The sequence below is a fragment of the Haliotis rubra genome, unplaced genomic scaffold (genome assembly GCF_003918875.1).
Source record: "Haliotis rubra isolate DU_JTF1 unplaced genomic scaffold, ASM391887v1 Scf92, whole genome shotgun sequence".
NCBI lineage: Eukaryota > Metazoa > Mollusca > Gastropoda > Lepetellida > Haliotidae > Haliotis > Haliotis rubra.
The window spans coordinates 2,097,203-2,122,201 of NW_025767657.1; the positions used below are offsets into that span (position 1 = coordinate 2,097,203).

At 39.5% G+C, this 24,999-nt stretch overlaps 1 protein-coding gene across 1 annotated transcript in view; it reads left to right on the plus strand.

Moving 5' to 3' along the window:
* The first annotated feature begins 2,953 nt into the window (after window positions 1-2,953).
* The window catches only part of LOC124264370 (opsin-5-like), a 41,619-nt gene continuing 19,573 nt past the window's right edge, over window positions 2,954-24,999 (plus strand). The window contains exon 1 of the mRNA XM_046699122.1: window positions 2,954-3,202. Coding sequence (XP_046555078.1) covers window positions 3,070-3,202 — 133 coding nt within the window. The 5' untranslated portion in view covers window positions 2,954-3,069. The remainder of the gene's footprint in view (window positions 3,203-24,999) is intronic.

The following is a 24,999-nucleotide window of genomic DNA, read 5'->3' on the forward strand; positions in this document are numbered from 1 at the left end:
CAGTCTGGTTTCTTTCTGAATGCTTAACTGCGGCATGTATCTCATTGGTGAGGTGAGGTGAGGTGAAATTGGGTTTAACATCGTGTTTGAGAATATTTCGCTCATATGACGACGTGCATGCGTGTGTATGTGTATGTGCGGCTGTCTGTACTAGCCCAGACTGAAGCTGGTTTTATAGTGCTAGCCCACTGAGATACCATGCCGCAGTGAAGCATGAATACCCCACTACTGACTCCCAGCCGACCAGCCCCTGTTGTACCCATTAAAGTCTTTTGGTATGACCCGGCCGGGGATCGAACCTGCGACCTTCCGCTCTCCGGGCGGACGCCGTTCTGAATGTCGTTACAGATAGTTGCAAATATTGTGTATACAATTTCGATGCTTATGATGTAAGTCACGGGATTGTCTGGTCCAGACTAGATTACTTACAGAACACATAACTGGATTTTTTTTTAATGCGGCGTCAAAAACACAACTAAACAAACCGTATACAAGTACTGAGTAGAGTTAAGCAATGAGATTGGTTCCAACCTTCAAGTACTCGTTTAATCTCTCCTGGTGTATATGAACCGCCTTCATCAACCCATGCTTGTTGTAAGAGGCGCCTATCAGGATCGGGTGGTCAGGCCCGCTGAATTGGTTCACATATGTCATCGTCTCCTTATTGCATAGATCGATGCTCATCCTGTCAGGCTCGTTGACTGGTTGGCGTGGATCGATGCTTATGATGTAAATCACTGGACTGTCTGGTTCAGACTAGATTATTTACAGACTGCCGCCATAGAGCTGGAATATTGCTGAGAGCGACATCACCAACCTGATGTATGGTAATCTCTGCTGACGGCCTATTGATGGGATTTTGTTCCTGGGAATACAATCTTCAGTTTTTCCATATAAGAACCCTAACAGGTCCCTGTCATCAGTACCAGCATTGGCATCGTCATCATCATTCTCATTGTTTTCATTGTCGAGGCCAATTTTATTTAATTTATCTTCCGATTCTATGACTTTTTTTCCATTTAATATGAGTACTTACTAATCTTGGTTATCATTTAATTCCATTAGAATTAAATCAAATGTCACTCATTGTAAGTTTCAGCTCTGTTCCCGCCAGCTTGTTGAGGTTTTGAGTGTGTATGATCCTCAATACACCTTAATTGCTATTTGATCAGTTCTCAACTGATTCTGTACAAAATTCATTGTGCGAAACGATGTAAAAGATCTTTTCAAATGGCCAATATCTCATGCTACTTTACAGGGAACCGATAGGGTAATCGTTGACCGATAGTATGTTGTCTAATCTTTCAGTGGTCTTCTCTTCGCCATACCAGAAAGGCCATAGGCCCATGATACGTTTCTTACAATATATTTGTGCAGATGCTGTACATACAGATTACTTGAAATGAAATAAAATGATATGTATGATATGAGATATGATATGATATGATATGATATGATATGATATGATATGATATGAGATATAGTCAGGGCTAGGTGTACCCGTGGTATCGCTTGAATATTGCTAAAAGCGGCGTAAAACCCAACTCACTCACTCACTCATCAGACACTCATTACACCAAGACTAGGCCTTTTGTGGAAGCTTGACCGGCGATGTTACTAAGTGAATTCAACTGTCAATGCCTTCATTACTTTCATCACCGCCATAACGTGCCGTTCTGTCAATTAATCAACGCCGTATTGCCAGTCTGACATTGGCATCACTAAGCAAAAGTTTGTATTCACACCAACAGTAGTTGCAGCTTGTGTCATTAACACATCGTACGTTATCCACACCACCGATGCACACAGACGGGGATCCAGTAACAGTCTTTGTTCGTTCAACCGTTCGTGCTGTTACCCAGTTCTGTGCTGTACCTCACAAACTACAACGTACACGACAGTCGTGGTTTGCAGGGTATTGGTGAGTGAGTTTGGGTTTACTTTTAGCAATATTCCAGCAAAATCACGGCTGGGGACACCAGAAATGGGCTTCACACATTGTACCCATTGTACACATGTTGCGTCATACCAAAAGACGTTAAAATATGGTACTTGTTGGTCCCGGCCTGGCATTCGGCATTAATGGGTACAACAAGGACTGGTCGGCACGGTGTTTGTATAATGTGTCTGAGTGGGGTATTCATGCCTAACACTTGTATCTCAGTGTGCTAGCACTATAAAACCAGCTTCAGTCTGGGCTAGTACAAGCAGCCCCACATACACACGCATGCACGTCGTCATATGAGCGAAATATTCTTAAGTGCGACGTCAAACCCCACATTTATAAGCTCACTGTCACGTGATTTATTTGACGAATGCAAGAAAACAATGTTGACCGATTACTTCAATCATTTCAGAATTATTTGATGAATGCTAAAAAAACAATGTTGACCGATTACTTCAATCATTTCAGAATTATTTGATGAATGCTAAAAAAACAATGTTGACCGATTACTTCAATCGTTTCAGAAAAAAATCATTCGTTTGTAGAGAGCAAAATACGTTTAAACACGTTGACAACAATGGATAGATCTTTCTTCAGCTGATTAAACATGTCGCCACAGATCACGTAAACTAATTATCTTGAACAGGATAATCCATAAGGGTAATCGATAATCATTACCATCATCCGCTTCTGCCTTTCCAGTTGCCGTCCATAGCTCCATGGCTGACGATGATTTAGTCATTTATGTGCGCAATGAAACAATCCATTTCGTTTACTTAAATACATTTGAAATCTCTCTGTAGATAAGCGTAATTGAAGCTAATACCAATATTCGACGCATCTTGTAATGTATCATAATAGCGTCTAATCCTTTTTGAAGACATTAATCAAATTAACATAGAGAAAGATGATATAATGGAGACTGGCATGATTCCTTTGCATGACACGATCAAAGAGACAAATCCAAACAAATGATTTCATCGTCAATCTATATTTCCAGATTAACCGCCGATAGAGATCATTTTCGGGGATACCGGAAGTCACGTGATACAAATTGACATCCTTCCTCTGCATATTAAAGAGTGCAGCGCCAGTCTTGGAATTAGTGTTGGAGGTCTACTGAAATGGAAGAACCAATCTGCGGTACACCGCCATTGGAAAACAATTCTTTACCTGTCAACTGGACTCGTCATAAATATTGCTCTGGTTTGGAACCTTGGGAGGACCAAATTGTCGGGACATATCTTATACTTGCAGGTACGTGTGATTTTATCACCATGTTTTATTCTTGTATGTGTTTGTATATTTTTTTAGTCCTTAACGTGTTTTAATTTTTTTATTCTTGTACGTGTTTCAACTTTTAAATTAGTTTTACGTGGTTTAATTCTGTTTTTGCTGGAGCAGTAGGGTAGCCTAGTTTTAAAACGTTCGCTCGTCACACTGAAAACCAGGGTTCGATTCCCTACATGGGTACAATGTGTGAAGTCCATTTCTGGTGTCCCCCGCTGTGATATTGCTGGAATATTGCTAAAAGCCGCGTAAAACTAAACTCAATCACTCTGTTTTTGCTTCAACATGCAACCAAAAATCAAACATACTTAATACACAATTATCACTTATTCATGACATATAATGTACATTGTTGATTATGAAAAACATATAAACGAAATTATAAGCATACAATCGCAAATCAAAAGTGCAATATTGTGTACTTGGGTTTACTTCCCAAGAAACGTAGCAGGTGTCAATAAAACAAGAGATTGAGTTTTGTCTGTGACAACGACATATCTATATCACAGTTAGAAATTCTGTCAACGCTAAATAATGACATTGCTTTTAAGTATCGAACTGAGAAAGTGACTCGGTCAGAAGAACGTGTGGTGAAATAGACAAATGAAATTATATAAACAGTTGATTTACTGTCATAACATATAAATACTCGCGCCTGTGAGATATCAACAAAACATTAGAAAAATAGCTCACACCAAAGCCTTCACCGAGTATTCACCGGACAACCCGCTTCCAAGCTGTGCGAACCTATTCACTGCGCACGTGCTATGGGCGCAGCCCACCTGTTGAAACCACTTGAATTCCCCCCAAACGCTGGGGGAAAATTAGTGAATCGTTTGAACTACGATTTCGCGGGGTTTTTTTCATCGTGTTATTTTTCAACTTTATAAGTTGAATTTGCATTTTTGACGATTTGTTTCGGTAAGTCCATACGAAAGGTATTAGAATCTGCAAAGTTGTGTTTTACGTTGCATGTGACCTTTCACATAACCATTGAAGGTGAAGTTGAGATGAACGCTTATTTTTATTTCTATAAGTATAATGTACAGATTCAAACTGTTTTTTCTAGTCTCATAGCATTTGCAATCCACTGCAGTTAATGGGCAATGTACATCTTGAAATTGCCCTTTGGTGAGTATGGTTTTTGCTACCATACGTCTGATTGCTCATTTTAACTAATGTGATTTACGTATGTCTTGAGGGAAGCGTTATTGACGGTGTGGTTGGGTTTATTGTCACGTTCAACATTGTTGCGCTCATATAGCGAGGTTCATACATGAATGTGTTTTTGTAGCTAGACTTATGCTTGCTTTTCATATGTTTTATGATTTATTGGTGTGCTATCCCACTCAGACAGTATACTGACTCAAATCTAACAGCTTTAACCCTTAGGCAGGAAAACAACAAGTACCATGCATTATGAAGTCGGGCTAGAATCCCCAAACCTCTGCATTCCAGGCAGGCGCTTTATTCATTATAGCACTATCTGCTGAAATTCCCGCTCTAACACTAATTTAAAATGTTGATGCATGGAGAGACACGAGACGCTGAATACAGTGAGTAGCGAGTAACCCTCCTATGAATATTGCCTAGCATAAGTCAATCTCGCAAATTCGGTGTGTCGTACATTGTGTAAAGGCATGCAGCATATTACAGAATGCACAATGCAATCCACAAGTGATGGGGTGTTTGATTTTGGATTGCATATTCATGTCACTTCCTGTAAACCGTGAAGATCCGGGTGAGAATTCGTCTTCAGTAACCAATGCTTGTCGTAAGATGCAACTAACGGCATCGGATGGTCAAGCTCGCTTGCTTGCATTGGTTGACACATGTCATCGGTTCCCAATTGCGTAGATCAATGTTCATGCTGTTGATTACTGATTGTCTGGTCCAGACTCTATTATTTACAAACCGCCGCTATATAGCTGGAATATTTCAGAATGCGGCGTAAAACATCAAACCAACCAACACTTTCTGCATGGTCAGCCTTGTCGTTTTGACGTGAGGCGAGGAGGGCTCTGGCAGATCTTGGAGGATGAAATGTAAGAAAAAGTTTAATTAATGAAACAAGGCCACATAGCCAAGCGTTCCTTTACATGACCAATATATAGTGATGTGCACGTGGATTGGGACTTGACAAACATAACTTTTTTTCTGTATAATTACAAAGGTAAACAATGTCTTTTTGGACATAATGACAATTTTGTAATGATAGATTTATGGTAGGTAGAAAGAAGATTTGGACACTTGGAAACTCCCACTCCCACTTAATAATAATAAGGGATTAACTGTTTTTACATTTTTAGAACAATGGACAAAGAAACAAGGAATGATATTCCTTTTAGCTTTCAAAAAGATTACATTTTGTATATAAACTAGATAAACTGTATTCAACTAAAACTTCCGTACAGTCGGTCTATAAGCTAAACAGACGCATTTACATAGGTAAGAAAACGCTTTCACAAATACAGACAGATATTTCACAGGTCCAAGCAGCAATTTATAAGATGAAAACACATATGCGAAAGAAATATTATATGGAAATATTATTATGGCTTGTTATATTACAATGATAATTGTGGAATTCGATGTCCTTGTACCTTTGTTTAAATCAAGAATGCATGATTCTTCTAAAACATCGGATGATTCTATTGCTATATGGCTGAAAGTATGCCGGTAAGACATAAAATGTAAAACTCACTCCATTGCAGGCATCAGAATGTGATACCAGTCCTTTTACAAGTGACACACAGCAATCGTGGGACACCAATCTGTTGTGCAGGCCAAGGTTGTTTCGTTTCTGAAGGATAACCCGTTTCCCCTACTTCGTAATGCTATATTCTCATATTTTTTAACAGCAAAATGGCATTTAATTGGAAACACAATCCGAGAAAACACACATTAACCCAATATTTCATTCTTGAAGACTCGCGCTTGGGCTTCATCCTATAATACATTGACATATCCGCACTAAGATGGATTCTCGGAACAATTAAATGAGACACTAATGGGGTTATATGTTAACTCACTGAATCAGCTAATGTGACTTCACTCCAGTGTTTGTTAATTATTTTGAATTATACATGAGACACTGGACAGCTGAACAAAGACTGACGTGACCACGTGTACAGTTTTCCTAGTGTGTCCTTGGTATGGCTTTAATCAATACAGTGACAACTCGTTGAAACGGATTTTTTCTTTCTGGCTCTCTTGAGACCACGGAGAGTGTCTGTCCTAGTGACCTGTTGTTTACTGTAGGAGACGACCAATTGGCTTGAGCTATAAGTCATAACCGTTGGGCCTCGTTAAGATCCGGGTTAGAATTGGTCTTCAGCAACTTCAGCTTGTAAAAGGCGACTTATGGGATCGGATTGTCAGGCTCGCTGTCTTGGTTGCCAAATGTCAACATATATCAACAGCGTAGATCGATGCTCATGCTGTTGATCACTGGATTGTTCAGATTCGATTATTTGGGGAGTACAGTTCCAAATTTGGGCCATCAGTGACCAAGATGATTCCCGATGCAATTCCCAATAGCGACTTTTGCTGTATGCCCCTGCGTGTATTCAGGCGCGACTTATCGTGTGTTTCCGAGGCAGAATAGGCCCACTTTTTCCCGAACACCTGGTTTAATAAAAAAATTGATAATAATTAATAAACAAATAATCATAGTGTTATCAAATACTGTGACTCTTATTTGCTGTTACAGTGAGTGAAGCTGAAGCAATGTGGTTTCAAAGAATGATCCTTATTCCGCTATACATCGACATTCCCTGATGTGTCCACATAAATCAACGCGTTTAAATGATTGATGATCCCACGCACGATCAAGTCTCATTTGTGGTGTCAAGGCAAAATGTCCTTCATTTACTGGATTAATTAAAATTAGTTTAATTTTTAAGTCAGCAATATTGCACAAAATATAACGATAGACAGAAGGTTATCGGAAAATCTAGCCATTCTCGTAAGCTACATCCAAAAGCCTTACCTTCTCATGACGAAAATCCTGGTTCGATTCTACACATTGCTAAAAGCTGTAAAATGAGTGACTTAGTATAGTTTTACGCCGCTTTTAGCAATATTCCAGCAATATCACGGCGGGGGACACCAGAAATGGGCCTCGCACATTTTACCCATGTGGGGAATCGAACCCGGGTCTTCGGCGTGAATAGCGAACACTTTAACCACTTGGCTACCTCCCCGCCCCTACAAGCTGTGAAGCCTACCATGTAATTCCAACACCATGATATGGTTTGCCTTTTACTAAGCGAGTCTATATAACCTTTCTCGCTCTCACATAAACGCTCTGAGGCATCTATGTACTTTTCCCATTTTTTAGACATGATCCTGAACGCTATATTTTATTACTAAGACAATAAAACAACTTCACCGCTCTCACATTTACACATTCCTCCACTGATTACACTTCTCATGTTCGATGAGACAGGATCATGAAACACATGAAACGCATTGCTATATGTATTTTATTACTCCATTTTATGAGACAGGATCATGACACAACCAAAGTAATTTTCGCCTATCATTATTTCACAACACACCATCGATATAGAGTGTCCAAAGCAGGAGCATCATAGTCACCAATATCTTTTTCTTCTTCTTAATCTTTGAAATTTAGCATCGCTCGTATAGATTTCAACACGGAATCTATTTTCATGAACAGATTAAAAGGCGCTGTGGCCTCAGTGGCGCCCTCGAAGATGTTGTTATCTAACTGATTACATGTACAATTGATTTATGCACTGATATGCATGGTCACTGACATTGTGTAGCTGTGTGTTTCATTAGCTCCTCAGAATAGAAAGCATGAATATATGCATAGAAGGTGGTTTGTCGTTGGGGGGCGATTAACCTGATTTGGTGGTGAAGCTTGTTGACTTGGTTGCTGAACATCACCGTATCAAAACAGATGGTGAGGTGAGGTGAAATTGGGTTTAACGTCGTGCTTGAGAATATTTCGCTCATATGACGACGTGCATGCGTGTGTATGTGTATGTGCGGCTGCTTGTACTAGCCCAGACTTAAGCTGGTTTTATAGTGCTAGCCCACTGAGATACCATGCCGCAGTGAAGCATGAATACCCCACTCAGACACATTATACTGACTCTGAGCCGACCAGTCCTTGTTGTACCCATTAATGCCGAACGCCAGGCAGGGACCAACAAGTACCATATTTTAACGTCTTTCGGTATGACCCGGTCGGGGATCGAACCCGCGACCTCCCGCTCTCCGGGCGGACGCTCTAACCACTACACCACGGAGTCAAAACAGATGGATGTTCATGGTGTCAATTGCGTGGACTGATGCTCATGCTGTTGATCACTGGACTGTCTGGTCCCCACTCTATTTTAATAGACCGAAGAAATATAGCTGGAATATTGCCGAGTACGCTGTTAAACAACAACCAGCCCACCAACCTTCCAGGTACAACCGTATATGCTCTTCCTGATATTGAAAACTACACGCACGACCTTTGCTCAAAAGTTGTTGGATCCGGGGTAGACAGGTGGTGGGTGGGGGTGGGGGGTGTTTGGTAGTTCCGGCGTTAAATGAATGCGGCGTTGAACAACATTAAAACCAACCAAGATCATGGTGTCAAACACTGGTGTGTCTGGTGTGGTTTACAGGCTGGTGACATATAGCCGGAATATCACTGAGGGCAGCAATATCAGTAAGGCTTGATATGTGTGTCTTAATATATTGTGCGCATGGTAAAACAGAATATGATCTCCACTTCGTTTGGTTTTGTTGTTTAACGCCGCACTCCAGCTATATGACGGCGCTCTGTAAATACTTGAGTCTGGTCCAGACCATCCAGTGATTAAAAGCATGAGCATCGATATACGCAATTGAGATAAATGACATGTATCAGCCAAGTCAGCGAGCCTGACCACCCGATTCCCTTAGTCGCCTCTTACGACAATTATGGGTTGCTGAAGATGGTATGATATGGAGACGAATATAATATTCTGTTTATTACCGAAGTCGTCAAATTGAGGAAAATAAACCCAAATCTACTTTCAAACACAAGCTGGCTACCAGCCGTCACCGCATGTAGAACGCAACGTCACAGAAGAAACGTGACATCATAGCATTGTTCATCACTTAATTCAGTGATATTTTCCCTGGTATGGACATATTTGCCACCCCGATATGGGCAGGATCGGCATGGTCATATCTGGCCCCGGGCAAGAAATCGATATCTTGCCCGCTGAGAGGAGGGAAGATATCGATATCTTCCCCGTCAATTTTGTATACGACGTCACGGAACGTTAATGAATCGAATGACGTCACATCAAGAATGACGTCATAGATGACGTCATGTTAGATCATCCTTTGATCATGGTCGGGGAAAGGACGCTAGCGTCTTTATCACGACGATTGCTTCAACTGGAAGATTTAGTGGAGAGGGAGGAGGAAGTAAATATGGAAATCAAAACGAAGCAGTATGTTGAAAGTATGATACTAGCTTTGCCCCTGGAACAGGAAGCTACTGCGTCGATGACACAGATGTTATTGTCTTGTCCTTAGCAAAGAGCAGTGATATTGCAACCAATATTTACATCAAAGCTGGTACAAAACATCGCCAAAGATTCACTGATATCAAGAAAGTTACTGCGGTATTTGTTCAAAGCGTTTGCAATGTCCTTCCTGCAGAAGGAAGGTCAATGCATTGTAACTTTTTGTCAACAGCAAGGAATATCAAGATCAAGAAGCTTTTCAACAACTGGTGACTGAGTGATCAGTGCCGTCGACTCACTTCAAGCATTCACATGCCACCTGTGTGCCTCGGGTTTTCCATAAGGGATGTCAATCAATTGCGCTACCACTTATTTGAAGTGAGAAAAGGGTCAACTGAATAAGAACTATTGTCACCCTGCTTTGATTGTCTATCTATGTATGTCCCGAGAGCAAATTATCAAGCTGCAATATGGAGCAAATGTCTGGAAGCTGAATATCCAACTCCACGGGCAACAGATGGTCATGGATTCATGGAAGAAAATGGTCACGTAGAATTTGCTGGATGACAGGAGCTCTTGCTCCAGATGCTGTTCTTGAGTTCATTTCTTGCAAGTACACAACAGTCTGTAAACCGTTAAATTGTCAGTGCCTTATCAATGAACTGAAATGCAGTGTGTCGGGACAAGACTTGTGTCAACATGGTATGCGAGGACCATGACATGCCGAAGAGTGACACTGATGAAGCTGATGTTTATGATGCGGAACAGTGACTATCACTACACAAATTAAGGAACTTGAAGGTGCTTTCACTCTTTGAAATCAAAGACCTGTCTTCAGAATGATAATGAATTAAAGAAGTTTTTAAAAACGTTCTTTGAACTTACAATTTTGACTCTTACAAAATCAGGAAAAAATATGATTTAAAGATATCAAATAACAAAACTTAATATCAATTAAATCCTTTTAATCATGTTGGCACCAATTTACCTCCCTTTTTCATTTCCAACCTAATTGCTGAATTTTGCTCATGATTAAAGCTTGGAATTGACATTTTTCTGAAAATTTTGGGTTTTTGGCGGCCATCTTGGATTTAGCCTCCTTCTGAGTCTGAGCTACCAAATTGAGATTTCCATCATACTTTTCTGATATATAGAGACATAAAAGAATATATAAAACACTAAAACTTTTGGTCCATCTGAGTGGTACCAATATGTCAATTTTCAGATAGGAAGATTATTGAGATGCAACCCAAACATTTGGATATATATCTGGCACGTTCATGACAGTAACTGTCGTGGATTTACCGATCGCTGTCGACGATAAAGGTGTTGTATCATTCAATCAGGGCATGTCTATGCAACAGACAACACCCTGGAACTTCTTCACCGGCTCTAGTTTTCATGCTCCGGTACAATGTAGTTAATGTAGTTCACGGCGCCGCCAGGAAATACAAACGCATAATGCGTCCAATTATTGAAAGTGACTGATATGAACCGACAAAAGCATCTGACATACCTGAAAGTGTTTACCCTGTGTATTTCTATGTTTTCTGAGTTTATTAAATTCATTGAACGGAATATTTGTCGTTGTTGTTTGTATCAGTTATTTTTCAATAACCAACGTGTATTTGGACAAAGAGATGCAAAAAAGACATGTAACTGAAACAAATCTTAATTAAGCCAGGTATTAATTAATAAAAAGATTATTATACTTATATTTAATATCTTGTCCGATATCATCCCTCAACCCACTACGGGTATTTGTATATAAGATGTTGCGTTGACCTCGCATTGAGTAAACCTTTATTTCTTTCATATACATTCGAAAACAATTGACAAAAGGTGAGAACAAAATGTCCATGGTATGACATAGTTTCAAGATACAGTAAACTCCGGTTATAACGAATCATTAAAGTTTCGGTCAAAGTTGGTTATAAGCAACTAAAACATGCAAATGCCCGAGACCGAAAAACTGTTCGTTATATAAGTCAGTTCGTCCTAAACGTAGTTTGATGTATGTAAAGAAAACTAAGGTTATATCGAATGCAAAGGATCTACTGATCTTAGTTCGCTATGACCGTAGTTCGTTTGCATTTCGACTAAAATATACAGTGACAGGGATCAAACTGTTTGCTGTATCAGACATCTCGTTATAAGCGGGTTCGAGATAGGCATATTTTGCTGTAGTTCATTTGGTGCTTATATATTGACGGCACAGATAATACTACCACCGAACCACGGTAGTCCATCACTATCACTAAGTGAAAGGCCCAGGGCTACATTTGTCCAGATGTTTGACCTTTTCGAAATGACACACTTACATAAGTCCATCTTCTTCATCCTTGACACAGTTGTAATTGTAGATGACCAGGTCGTGGACATCACAAGGTGACGGTGACCTGAGAATATTGAGGGACCTTTAAGTGACCAGTGACATTTTACAGGAAATATTACTCCGATCATGTGAAAGTGATTGAAGTTTATAATTACCTCGACTGTCTTGACTTTATTGCTGCACAGGTTTTCAGTTTAATAATTGCTACAAAAACAAACAAGTCACGATACAAATTGTCATTTTCTCCGATAATGATGTACTTCGATAACGATGAACGATAACTCCCAGACATTCCACATATATAAAAACGGAAACATTTGCATTAAAAAGCAATAATAAAGTAATAATACTGTGATTTAAGGGACATAAGGTAAAGTTTCTTAACAAACCTACTGTGAGCAAATACCATAAATTAAATGTCCCGGAAGATGAATACCATGTTCTACTAATTTGTGATCAATATAGTAACATTAGAAGCATAAAATATACGCAGTTATTTTACGAAATAACCTTCAAAACATATATTTATCTAGCTATTGTCAATATAACCGTATATTAATTGAATATATTGCTTAAGTTTATTTATCATGCTATTATGAAGGGAAATTCCCTTTGCTGTTGAACATTGTATATACTTGCACTATGGGCCTGTGGCCTTCAGTTCTAAATAGAGATTGATATCCCCTGATAATACAATTCCCTAATCATAAGGTGTCTCTTTCTGCTAAGTGCTATTCATTGTACGACTGGGGCCATTTCATGAGTGAGTGAGTGAGTGAGTGAGTTGGGTTTTACGCCTCTTTTAGCAATATTCCAGCAATATTCTGGGACACTGGAGATAGGTTTAACATATTGCACCCATGTGGGGAATCGAACCCGGATCTTCAGCGTAACGTGCGGCCACGTTAACCATTAGGCTACACCACCGCCCCTATATCATAAGCACGTGTTTTTTAATCAGTTTATAATAGAGAAGATAAATTGTTCGCGAAAGCTTTTCAAAAGTTTTGAAAATTGTAATCTGATAAAAGTTATTTTTTAAAATATGTCAACAGGTTCAAATTCATTACAAGACAATAAACGCTACATTTTAAAGGTTGTACGGAGATGCTGTGAGCTATCTAAATATAACAATATGATGAATAAAAAGATTGTCTGTCAGCATGGTACATGTGTTACATGATATATCAAACTATTTTCATTTTAAAAGAGAAAATTACTTGATAACACGTGGACATAAATGTGAAGTTGAATATCAACGTGACACAATACCTTCAGTCAACCTCCGACATCTGTAAGTACTCCTCATGCTCGAGAATTAAAACACTGATTCATTTTTTAAATTCATCGCGTTCTTGTATAGGTATGACGCTATTGTGAAAAAACCCATGAATTTTCACAATCGTTATATGTTTTGAAAATCAGGAATATACTGACATCCGGAAATGTACCTGTAATAAGATCCCATCACAAAAGAAGATGTCAGGACATTCAATTAACCCCTTTTTACGAGACAAAGAGGCTGCACAGAATGTTTGAAGTCGTATTACTTGATAGTTTTCCTGTCCCAATTCTCACAATACCGTTTTGCCAAAAGGTACCAAAATTAAAACTAGTGGTTGATGATATGAGCACCGCCCGATGTCGTGAGGGTAGCATTACACAAAGTCACCTTACAAATCATTTTAGTTTGTTTGCAGGAGTATGTTACTGTGGACCAATTCTGTTTCAGAATGCCTAACAATGCTTAACAACCCGTGCAGATCCGGTTTAGAGTGTCGCGTTAAACCTAAACCAGTTAACCAAGTTAGTGAACGTGATCCTTCATTGCTTGAAGGATTCAGTGGTAACAGCAATGTCTTCCTTTCCTTGTGTGAACGAGTACAGTCAGATAATCCTTTTTCTCTTTATCGCATTAAGGAAGCTTTTACCTCCAAGAAGCATGCCGATCTTCAGCTCACATCCAGGCAATACGAGTGTCTATTACACACAGGATACGAGAACATTGAAGCTCTATAAAAATTACTCCGCATTTAGTGGCGATATATGTCATAGGCTACTCTCGTTCTTGGTTTAACAGTTACCTTTTCAGACCTTGATGCTTAATCTGAGTCCTTAGGTAAGTGATCAGATGAATTTATTTGAGAATGCTTTGGACTTTCAACAGAACCCAACGCAAAGGAAAAGGTTATACATCTGGACCTCCTTTTACAAAGCACTAAGGTGATCGTAAGTCATTAAGGTAACCTTAGTGCAATGTTAAAGAATAGGAGTTAAGGTTAACCTTAGTAAAGGTTGCTTCGTGAAAGAAGCCCCAGATATTTAAACTTTAAGGTTTCGAGAAGCGTTTTCATGTTTCTGAATAAGAGCACTTTTTGAACGCAAAGATGGTTCAAACAGTTGAAATACATGCTGAAATATTTTTCTTGGCCCACTGACATTTCTATAGATGTGCTTCAGTTCTTTGATTAAACACTTTTATGCATAAGAACCTTTCAGTGGATTCAACCGGATTATTATCAGCAGGATAAGGAGATTCCACACGACAGTATCTTGTCTGTTGTGGTTAAGTGTTGGCATCAGTAGATTTGCTAAGGTTTTTAACGATTTAGTTCATGGATTTCTTTCGTGGATTTTTTTTTATCATTTTGTCAACGCGTATGTCGATCCAGCTCAGAATAACAAATGGTTATGCAATGTCCGCTTGTTATGCTTATTGTTTAACGCCAGACTCAGCGATGTTTCAGCTGTATGACCCCGATCTGTGAATAAACATGTCTGGGCAAGACAACTGAGTGATTGACATCATGAGAGTTGATCTACGCAATTGGGATACGATGACATATGTCCACCGATCTCGTTAGTCGCCTCATACGACAAACATGTGTTGCTGAAGACGGTTGACATACACCAGACGACTGGATTGTCTGGTACATTCTCCATCAGTCACAGACCACATATCGCTGGCCTTAAACAAGAAACAAATGATACACTTTGATATATGAGACACAATTTTATGAAATTTACACCTTGCATTAGAACAAAATTATAAGACTTTCTGAAATAGAATTGACATGTATCCACCAAGTTAGTAAGCCTCACCACCCGATCCCGTTACTCTCCTTTACAGACAAGCATTGGTTGCTGAAGACCAGTTCTAACCCGGATCTTCACGGGTTGTTAAGCAAACCGATAGGCATTCTAAAATAGAATTGGGATACGATGACATGTGTCCACCAAGTTAGTAAGCCTGGCCGCTCGATCCCGTTACTCTCCTTTAACGACATGCATGAGTTGCTGAAGACCCATTCTAAGTCGGATCTTCACCAGTTTGGTTATGCAATGAAAGAATACAATTGCTGACTAGAAATAAGTCGAGGATTGAATTTCAAACTGTACTTCAAATAAAGTACAGGAAACAAGTGTATCCTACTCGCGGCTGTAAACACAGGTACACTCGGAATACCAGGACACTACAGTACTGATGTAAACATCAATGTAATAAACAACAGTGGACAGAAGAGACAACAATGGGCACACTAAAAGACAACAATGGGCAGACGAAGCCACAACACTAAGACACAACAGTGGATAGACAAGGAGACAACAATGGACACACTAAAAGACAACAATGGACATACGAACAGACAGAAATTTGCAGACGAAGTGAGGACTGTGAAAAGACTAAGTGACAACAGTGGACAGACTAAGAGACAACAGTGGACAGACAAGGATACAACAATGGGCTAACGACGAGACTACTATGGGCAGACTAAGAGACAACAGTGGACAGACGAAGGGATACCAATGGACTGACAAGGATACAACAATGGGCAGACGACGAGACTAAAATGGACAGACTAAGAGACAACAGTGGACAGACGAAGGGACAACAGTGGACAGACTAAGAGGTAACAGTGGACAGAGAAGGATACAACAATGGACAGACGAAGAGACAAAAATTGCAGACGAAGTGACGACTGTGGACAGACGAATAGACAACAATGGGCAGACAAGGAGACAGCAATGGACAGCCGAAGAGACAATAGTGGACAGAAGAGGACACGACTGTTGACAGACGAAGAAACAATAGCGTTGCCCTGCACATGGGGCATTTTGATGTTATGATACATACGTCTCTGTGGATAATAAGTTATATACGTCATGATATGAATTGCTGTAATCAACATTGGCACAGTCGAAGCACTTGCCTTTAGTAAATTCCAGTATGGCAACTAGTCTAGGTTCCCTTAACAACCCGTAAGTCAATGCTGTACAAAAGTGAAACAGCAAAGAAGCTATAATTCATATGAGACAATAGGTTGTTAAAACAGAGCACTCATAATCGCCAGCACACAAAGTCAGCCACCTAACTAAGTCAGCCAACGCGATTAGATGCCTGATTCTCAGAGTGTCGGCTTGGAGCTCAAATCAACAAAAGTACAGGAATCTGCACATTTCCGAGAAAGTGGAATCCTAAATGTAGGGTGTTACGTATTCAGAACTCCATGCGGTTTGCAAGTCGGTCAATGTAAAGGGTGAAAGATAAGTTCGAATCACGCTATGTATCAACAAGTCATATAATTTATGACTCTCCTGTTGCCAATGATCGAATGGAGTGTTCACTCTAACATCAGTACTCTATGGAATCCCAGTAGGGACATTGTCCCGTGTTATAATGTTTTGAGGCACATGTTAGACAGGGCGTGAACGCGACAACATCATATAATTTGACCTTGGGAACAGTTCCGTTTCCGCATTGTTGACCTTTTTGTGGAATATAAAATATAAATCAAAGCTCGACAATGCAACAGATGTCCAAATTATCGCATGTTGGTTAATTGTGACAGCTTTTGCTTGTTTTTGTACGGGCGAAATCGCAAGAATGTACCATAGGATAGGATGCCACACCCTTCACCGCTGATCATCATGGAAGTACGCGGTCCACAAATACTTGATTTATCTGCTTCTCTTTATACAACGAGAGACCATTCCTATAACCTTCCATTGAGTTTTCACACCTCAGTAGTAACCGTCACTTAATTTGATGGATGGTGTGGTCCTTCTAGTTCGTGTCATACTGTCATTGAAATGGGAGACTGTAGTGATTTGAATTGATTAGTGGCAAGTCTGGCAACCCACAAACACATTTCAACTGTAAATGTGTCAATGATGGATGCAACGGAAGAACAGTTCAAGCCTACCCTTTCGTGAACACATGATGTCATCAGACATAATCATCTTTCATACAATATTTTCATCACTATTCTGACTGGCTTGAGGCTGACATGATTTGACTTTAATCCTTGAAAAATCAAGGGCCGTAAGTGAAGGTTTGCGCGGTTTATTGTGGAGTCTTCTTAGGCAAGGAACCTTTTCGAAATTCTACCCCTCATAAGATGGTAATGATAACCTTGCAGCTTATGGTGTATACTGTCCAGGAAGGTGAAAATGAAATAACGATTGTACAGTGATCCATTGGTCTATGTCAAACGCAGGATCAACTTCAGTCAGACAAAAAAATTGTCATCAATTTTCACCATGTTATTTTTAATGTTGTTTCCTGCGACCAAAGCCTAGAAAAAAGAGGTACATAAATAGGCTCGCTTTCATGCTTATTATGCCTGTCGCAAGAGGCGACTAACGGGATCGGGTGATCAGACTCGCTGACTTGGTTGACCCGCATGTCAGCGCATCCCAATTGCGTAGAACGATGTTCATCATGTTGATCACTGGTTTGTCGAGATGCAGACTCGATTATGTACATACCGCCGCCATATAGCTGGAATATTGCTGAGTGCGGCGTAAAACAAACAACCAAACCAAACCAATCATGCCTATCGCATAAATATTTATACAAATATGTATCTAGTAATCTCTTGATTGATCAAGCATTCAGTGCCATTCAGCGCCATTGGTTGTATACTCCCCGGGGAGATGATAATGAATCGATGGATAGTGCTTTATTTACCGGGAAAGAAAAAATGTAGCATCCTGACTATTCACTTGGTGAATAGAAAGCTGCTCTCTGTGAATTGCTATATGATATATTATGTTAGTGTATACCTACTGTCTTCCCAACATGGGTACAATGTGTGAAGCCCATTTCTGGTGCCCCCTGCCGTGATGTTGCTGGAATATTGCTAAAAGCGGCGTTAAACCAAACTCAGTCAGTCAGTCAGTATACCTACTTTCACAATTGGGCGCCTTGTGGGTAAAGCGTCCGCTCGTCACACCGAAGACCCGGATTCGATTCCCCACATGGGTACATTGTGTGAAGCCCATTTCTGGTGTCCCCTGCCATGATATTGCTGGAATATTGCTTAACGCTAACCTTTACTGTTTTCCAAGGAAAAGTTTTCCATACCTGAGAATTGCGAGTTTCTACTGTAGGTACTTAAAGAAGCTCGGGCTGTATACTGATAGATGCAAGATCCTTGAGATTTTTAAACCACTCAGTTTCTGTGTAACCCTCCACGTTATGATCTGAGAAGGTTTCGAAAGGCGTCAGACGACTCTTGCTTTGGTCAACGTTTGTTCAGTGTTACAACATTCAAGGCCGCAGAAAACCTTTCTAAACGTCATATGCTAGACATGTGGGTGACATTTATATCTGAAATGTAAGATATGCGCTCGTGTTTTAGATGAACACTTGCCTTGCACTTGCATGTGTTTAAGATGTGCTGTTGGTGGGGAAGGATTGGGTAACTTTTTGAATACATCTCGCATCATCACTATTTGGTGGTGATTAACAAACGCATGCTCTTGAAAGAATGAATCCTTCAAAGAAGAGAATTCATATATTTATGGACATGACTATGTATATTTAGAGATTGTATTTATTTTATGGAGGAATTTGGGTTTATACAGCTGATGCAACAACTGTGACAAACACCTTAAAGGTTTCCTTAAGGATAATAAGATGTAACAAGATAAACAGAACAGCGTCATTTTGTGACAGCATCCAACAGTTTATGCATGAATTATATGAAGATGCAGCACAGTAATGTTTGCTGTTGAAGGTCGTTTTCCAGTATGTTCAACGACCCACGAGGATTCGTGTTACAATTGGTCATCAGCAACCCATGCTTGCCTTTAGATGCAGCTAACTGTTTCGAGTGGTCAGGCAAGCTGACTTGTTTGATGCATGTCATCGTGTCCCAGTTGCGTAGATTGATGCTCATGATGTCAGTCACTGGATTGTCTGGTCCAGATTCGATTATTTACAGACCCCATCATATAGCTCGAATATTGCTGAGTCAATCACGAATATGAACTCGCATGTGCACTACCACGAATGAAACCGTTCGTTCAGTCGTAGCACCACACCTTTAACTGACTTGCCACAGAGTGGACCATAGACTCTACAGGAAAATCCATTCTGGTAATATGGAACAACTAACGAAATAAGAAAGGAAAGACACTTTACGGATGAATACCTTTCTTATTTTTCATCAACTTCTAAAAACACCAGTCACACAGAACTAACGGAATGTATGTCCATGAACATACGAGTGTTAGTTTATTTGTTAGTTTGTTTACCGCCCTCATAGCGAGGGTTACAGTGGTGGAGTAATATTCCTTTTGAAACATCACGTTTACGTAAGACGCCAACATTGATCTGTTGCAATGCATTACTTGGTAAAGGTGCTCTCGTGTTTGTTGAAACAATTTGAAGATTAACAATATTACTGCGGGGAAAATGATAAATTGGACCTGATAAAATAATTAATTTGGACCCGAAGTGAAAACAATCATGATTGATATCAAAATCGTAAATCAACGTCGTTTTGAACAAAACTGCCAAAGTAATCGAAACTGGCTTCCCGATCCATTCCTTGACCTCGATCTAAGAAGTGTCATCTGGGACCTTGACTGCCCGGGGAAATAGGATACACCGACGACTCTACCGAGGGCTAATCGTGACCATCGTTGATACCAACGTAGCGTGACATTTGTCGAGACATGGCAAGTGTAAAAGATCTTCCGGGAAAGGACGATGTCTATATAACGCTATCAAGGTCATATGCCAGCGGCGTTTGTGACCTGTAGTTATACAACTACACGGTCGTTCCATTGAAATTGGAATCAATGTTACTTGAGATGGGTACAGGGTATCTCATCAAGAGGATCATATTGTGAAATGTTTGGTTTTTTGTTATAAAGAAGCTTCTTGTAGCAATGTTTAAGTTTAACTTTAACTTTAAGTTAAGAGTACTGTCTATCGTTTGGGATATAGCCTGAGGAGGAACTATTTTGAGATGAGGATTCCTTTGTCCTGAAGGTTGTCCTTACATATACTGAAGGAAACAAATAAGGGAAAATACAAATATATTCGTTTCCAGGCGTCTTCTCATATTTTATAGGCCTGTTACACTGTGGGTAAAAATCTAAAATATGTAAGGGAACACTTGTATTTACATGTGTCTCCTTATGCCTTTCTACATTATATTTTATCTGTCTAAATGGAGGCGGATGGTCGGAAAAGTTGTTCTCTAAAGTCGACATTTATGTTTCATTGCTAATATTATTGTTGTACTGCTGAACGTTAAAAAATATCTTTAATAGAGAAAATAAGAAAAATATTGTCTTACCGTATCTCTCTTGTATCTAGTAGTCTGTTAGTAGACTTGGGAAGCATTGATCCCCTTAGACCTGGGTATGAATGTGTCTTCCTAAAGTCATGGTAGTCTTAACATGCGATTAACGGGATTCACTGGTTTTGCTCAGTGACGTAACAGATGCATACTATTGTATCCCCATTGTGTCTCAATTATTTCCAGACCGAAGTGAAATAGCTGGCGTAACACCACATACAATTATACACAATGAATTTTCAGTAATAACCGCAATATACATGAGTAAAGTCAGGATGTCCTTTGGGTAGCCTAGCGGTTAAAGCGTTCGCTCGTCACAACGAAGACCCGTGTTCGATTCCCCACATGGGTATTGTGTGAAGCCCATTTTTGGTATCCACCGCCGTGATATTGCAGGAATATTGCCAAAAGCGGCGTAAAACCATACTCACTCACTCACAGACTCACCTATTTATGCGTCCGTACGAGTGTCGTATTGATGGTCGTAACCCGGTTAGACTCAGAAAAACCCAAACTCATCATTAGACATCAAATACGAAAGAAAAGCCATGACCTAAATCAATCTATCATTCCAACAGCTGCAATATCAGTCCTTGCGAAAGAATCTCGAAAAGGTCACATTAATACTATATTGTCCTTGATACCAATTGCTCGAGGGCCATGCTACGTAACCACCTACAATCACACCAGTGACCTTTCCGTGATATTCTCAGTTAACCTATATATACCACTGCAAGACACAGAAATACAAACCACGCAGAAACCTTTTGCATTGCTAGTAATACTGGTGGACTGTGATGGATGAGAGTGGTCTACATATACTGGACACATTTCCTCCGGCCAGTGACATTAACCTTCAACACTATTTCCACATCCCAGAAGCCCCACTATGTTTCTTACATAACTGGCATTTTCCATAGTGCAAAGACCTGCAAAATCAGTTATCTTGACACCAGGGCGGTGTCATCACGGCTTAATTATCAGATACAATATACTATATCAATACATCACGGTAGTTTGGCGTTTGAGAACATTTCATATTGTTTATTGCTGCGCGACTGTGAGATGATTAATTTTCTGGCGATGGGAGGTTGATTAAGTCATTTTGTTTGAGACAGAAAGTTCTTATTCAAAGCATTCATATGTACATATTTTTTTAAAAACAACTCATTTGTCTCCTTCCAAGAATATCAGGAATTAAACTGAGACGATTCCTTGGGTTTTTTATATATTATTTTTTTTTACCATCTCGCTTGCTGGCGTTGAGTTATTGAATCTGCTGCATGTTTTGTCAAATTCAACTTTTTTCGGAACAGATATGCTGCCTATATCATTCAAGTATATGTTGTGGAATCTTTGTCAAATAGTGAATACATTGTATATCAAATGATGTCACCGGATTTCACTTGTCGCAAGCACATGCAAAGACAGGTGATATGGCATTAATCAGAATCGGGAACTGTAATCGGTGAGGTGTCAATTTTGGAAGAGTCCTTCACATGTCAACCTTAAACGTTTTGAAACCTTTCCTGAGACTTGATTGCTGCAACCTTGATCACACAACTCGTATAGGGCTCTTCTTAGAAAAAGCAAGTTCGACTGCACTTGTGACACAAATATCTGTAAAAACGTAGACATCATAGGTTTGACTTGATGGAATATAGCTCGACATAATGTGATAGATGACTTCTGGAACGTATCAATAGTCGTCCGTCTTGTCAACCAATATTGTGGACATATTTCTCCCAGAATCTTAATACTGATTTTTGACAAGAAACAGATGCGGTGATTTAACGTGCCCTAGAAGGAAATTGGTTAATTGACCATTTTTGAACGACATTAGATCACTGACATAACTTTACATTTTGTTATACTTGGAGGACAAATGCCCTTGATTTAGCCAGCCAGTCCGATGCAAACATTTCACTCATAAGTTTAAAGAAGGGAGTCGTATTATGCCCGTGGGGAGGACTACTTCATGCATAAATATCTTATACCCCAAAACTGATAGATGATAGATGTTATTGATCAGGAAGTGTACATTTCATATACTTTCATGGTCAACTTAAGTTGGCATTTGGTGTCATTTTACAAATGTGTCCTCAACATCCGAATTAGCTATTTGACATTGACAATTGATGAAGGAATGGTAACAACATATATTGGCGAAAGAAAACAGTATCCTTCCCGAACGGTGTCATCCGTGTTCTGGTGATTAGGAGAATGTTATGAATGAGGAAGTGCACATGTCATGTACTTTCACAGTAAACTTAAGATGACATTTGCCGTCATTTTGCACAACATTTGAAAGTAGATATTCAACTAGCACGTTTAGTAACAAATGGATCTTTGAACAAAGAATAAAGGTAACAAATATTCTTGAAAGATAAACGCCCCCTGCCCCACTAGTGGCATCCGTTAGAAAGAAACTCAAATGCTTGAAACATTTAGGCCAAAACATTAAGTTATTAAATGCGTATTATGAGCATTTATCATCCAAAACTGTGTTCCACAGGAGATATTGCTTGTGTGAGACCATCTCCTAGGAGATATCGGTTTGACAGTAGATTTTATGCAATGCCCTAACAATGCTATGACGCCATGAACTTGATGACGTCACAATGTTATGACATCGCTGCACTGCAAGTCTAATGACAGTACGGTGTTCAGAGATGTACATTTTTCATTGAAAACTAATGAAGAGTGATTTTTTTATGATAAATAGAATCTCCCCCTCGTGTCTACTGATATCAATTATATCAACACTCGTTGATAAAGGTAAAAATATCCTCGGCAAGCCTCGGATATTTGTAACCTTATCAAATCGTGTTGATATAATTGATATCAGTCGACACTTGGGTGAGATACTCTATATAACACACAGTCGGGATCAAGCCCAATTACCCTTGGTGACCCCTCCACTCCAGTAACAGAGTTGTAAGACTGTTAATACGACTTTCAGAAAGTTTTTAAATGCATTTTATGTTTTACTTGGATTACACTTTGCCAGTAAAGTACAGACACTAGCACATAGATTCGCCATCACACAAACTCAGTGATCTAACCCATTAACCCTATAGGGCTTCCACAAACTATCGGTCTGACAACTGGTAGTCTAGATCACGCATCTTGTGTACCCTCTGCCACACTGAAATTGGCGCGGCTCTCATGAAGCTATGAATAGACAATGCCTTATGGAAATAAGACAAAGCAACATATGTTACCTTTGGGATTTTCGGAAGAAAATCTCATTTACCTCCTGCCAATCTTTAATTGAAATGCCCTGTGAACAGTATGGTTAAAAGAATTAGTTTCTGTATTTGAGCAAAGTCCAGCGAATTTGACCTTTTCGTATTGATTGGACATTTGTATGTCTCCATTTTCTTTAAATTACTTACTCGTTAAAATTGGTGAAATAGTACATTTACTGAACATACTATGGCTCCGTAATATAAAGACCTTTTCTGTCAAACATGAAAATAAAGCATATATTACATTCAACAAATTTACCACTTCGATGACTTTAATTATTCCTATGAAATCATGCTTCAAACTGAAATCGATGAGCATGGTGGTTAATTCCATCGAAACAGAAAAGGGTGTTCATGACTATTGTGCTTCTGTTTTTCACATTGGTAATAGATGGCACTTGTCTGAAGAAAAGGTGTTCAGCAAAATATGTTTGATCGTACTTATGGTAAATATATATATATGCATAGGAATTTATCAACATGCTCGTCTTGTGTCATACTAAATGAGCCTGCTGTATTTTACGCTATCTTGAAAAGTGTTCCAGTTATATCACGCATAACGTTGGAGGACATTCCGAAGTGAATCCCCAAATTAGTAAACCCACGCTGAAGGTACTGACAATCTTAGAAACCTAATCGGAGTGAACCGCGTTTGGAACCCACGATCTTAGGTTCCTGGAGGACAAAAGGGGCGCAACTAACTAATGTTGACAACAGCGAATGTTGGCTATATACCTCTGCTGAAAACAATGCCTTCAGCGTCAACGTCCACGATGTCCCTTGACGTGGCCGTGTTGAACCTGATATAATTAATCAAGTTGTTTTTCTTTGGTCCTCAAATAGAAATATTAACCTTCTAGGATTTGCAGATGTTTCTATCTTGAAACATAGTCTTCATTTAATATTCTCCTTCTGTAAAGGGATTTTGCGTTTTGCTGTTTACAAAGAAGCGATGCTATATCACCTCTCCATAAATGTATGCTGTACAGAAAGTATCAAGTTCTCGATGTGCACGGTCTGAGATGAGCAGATACGTCTACTACAGATTCATAGTTTTGTCTCATTGTTTATCATCACACATAATTTCTTGTGCCAAGGT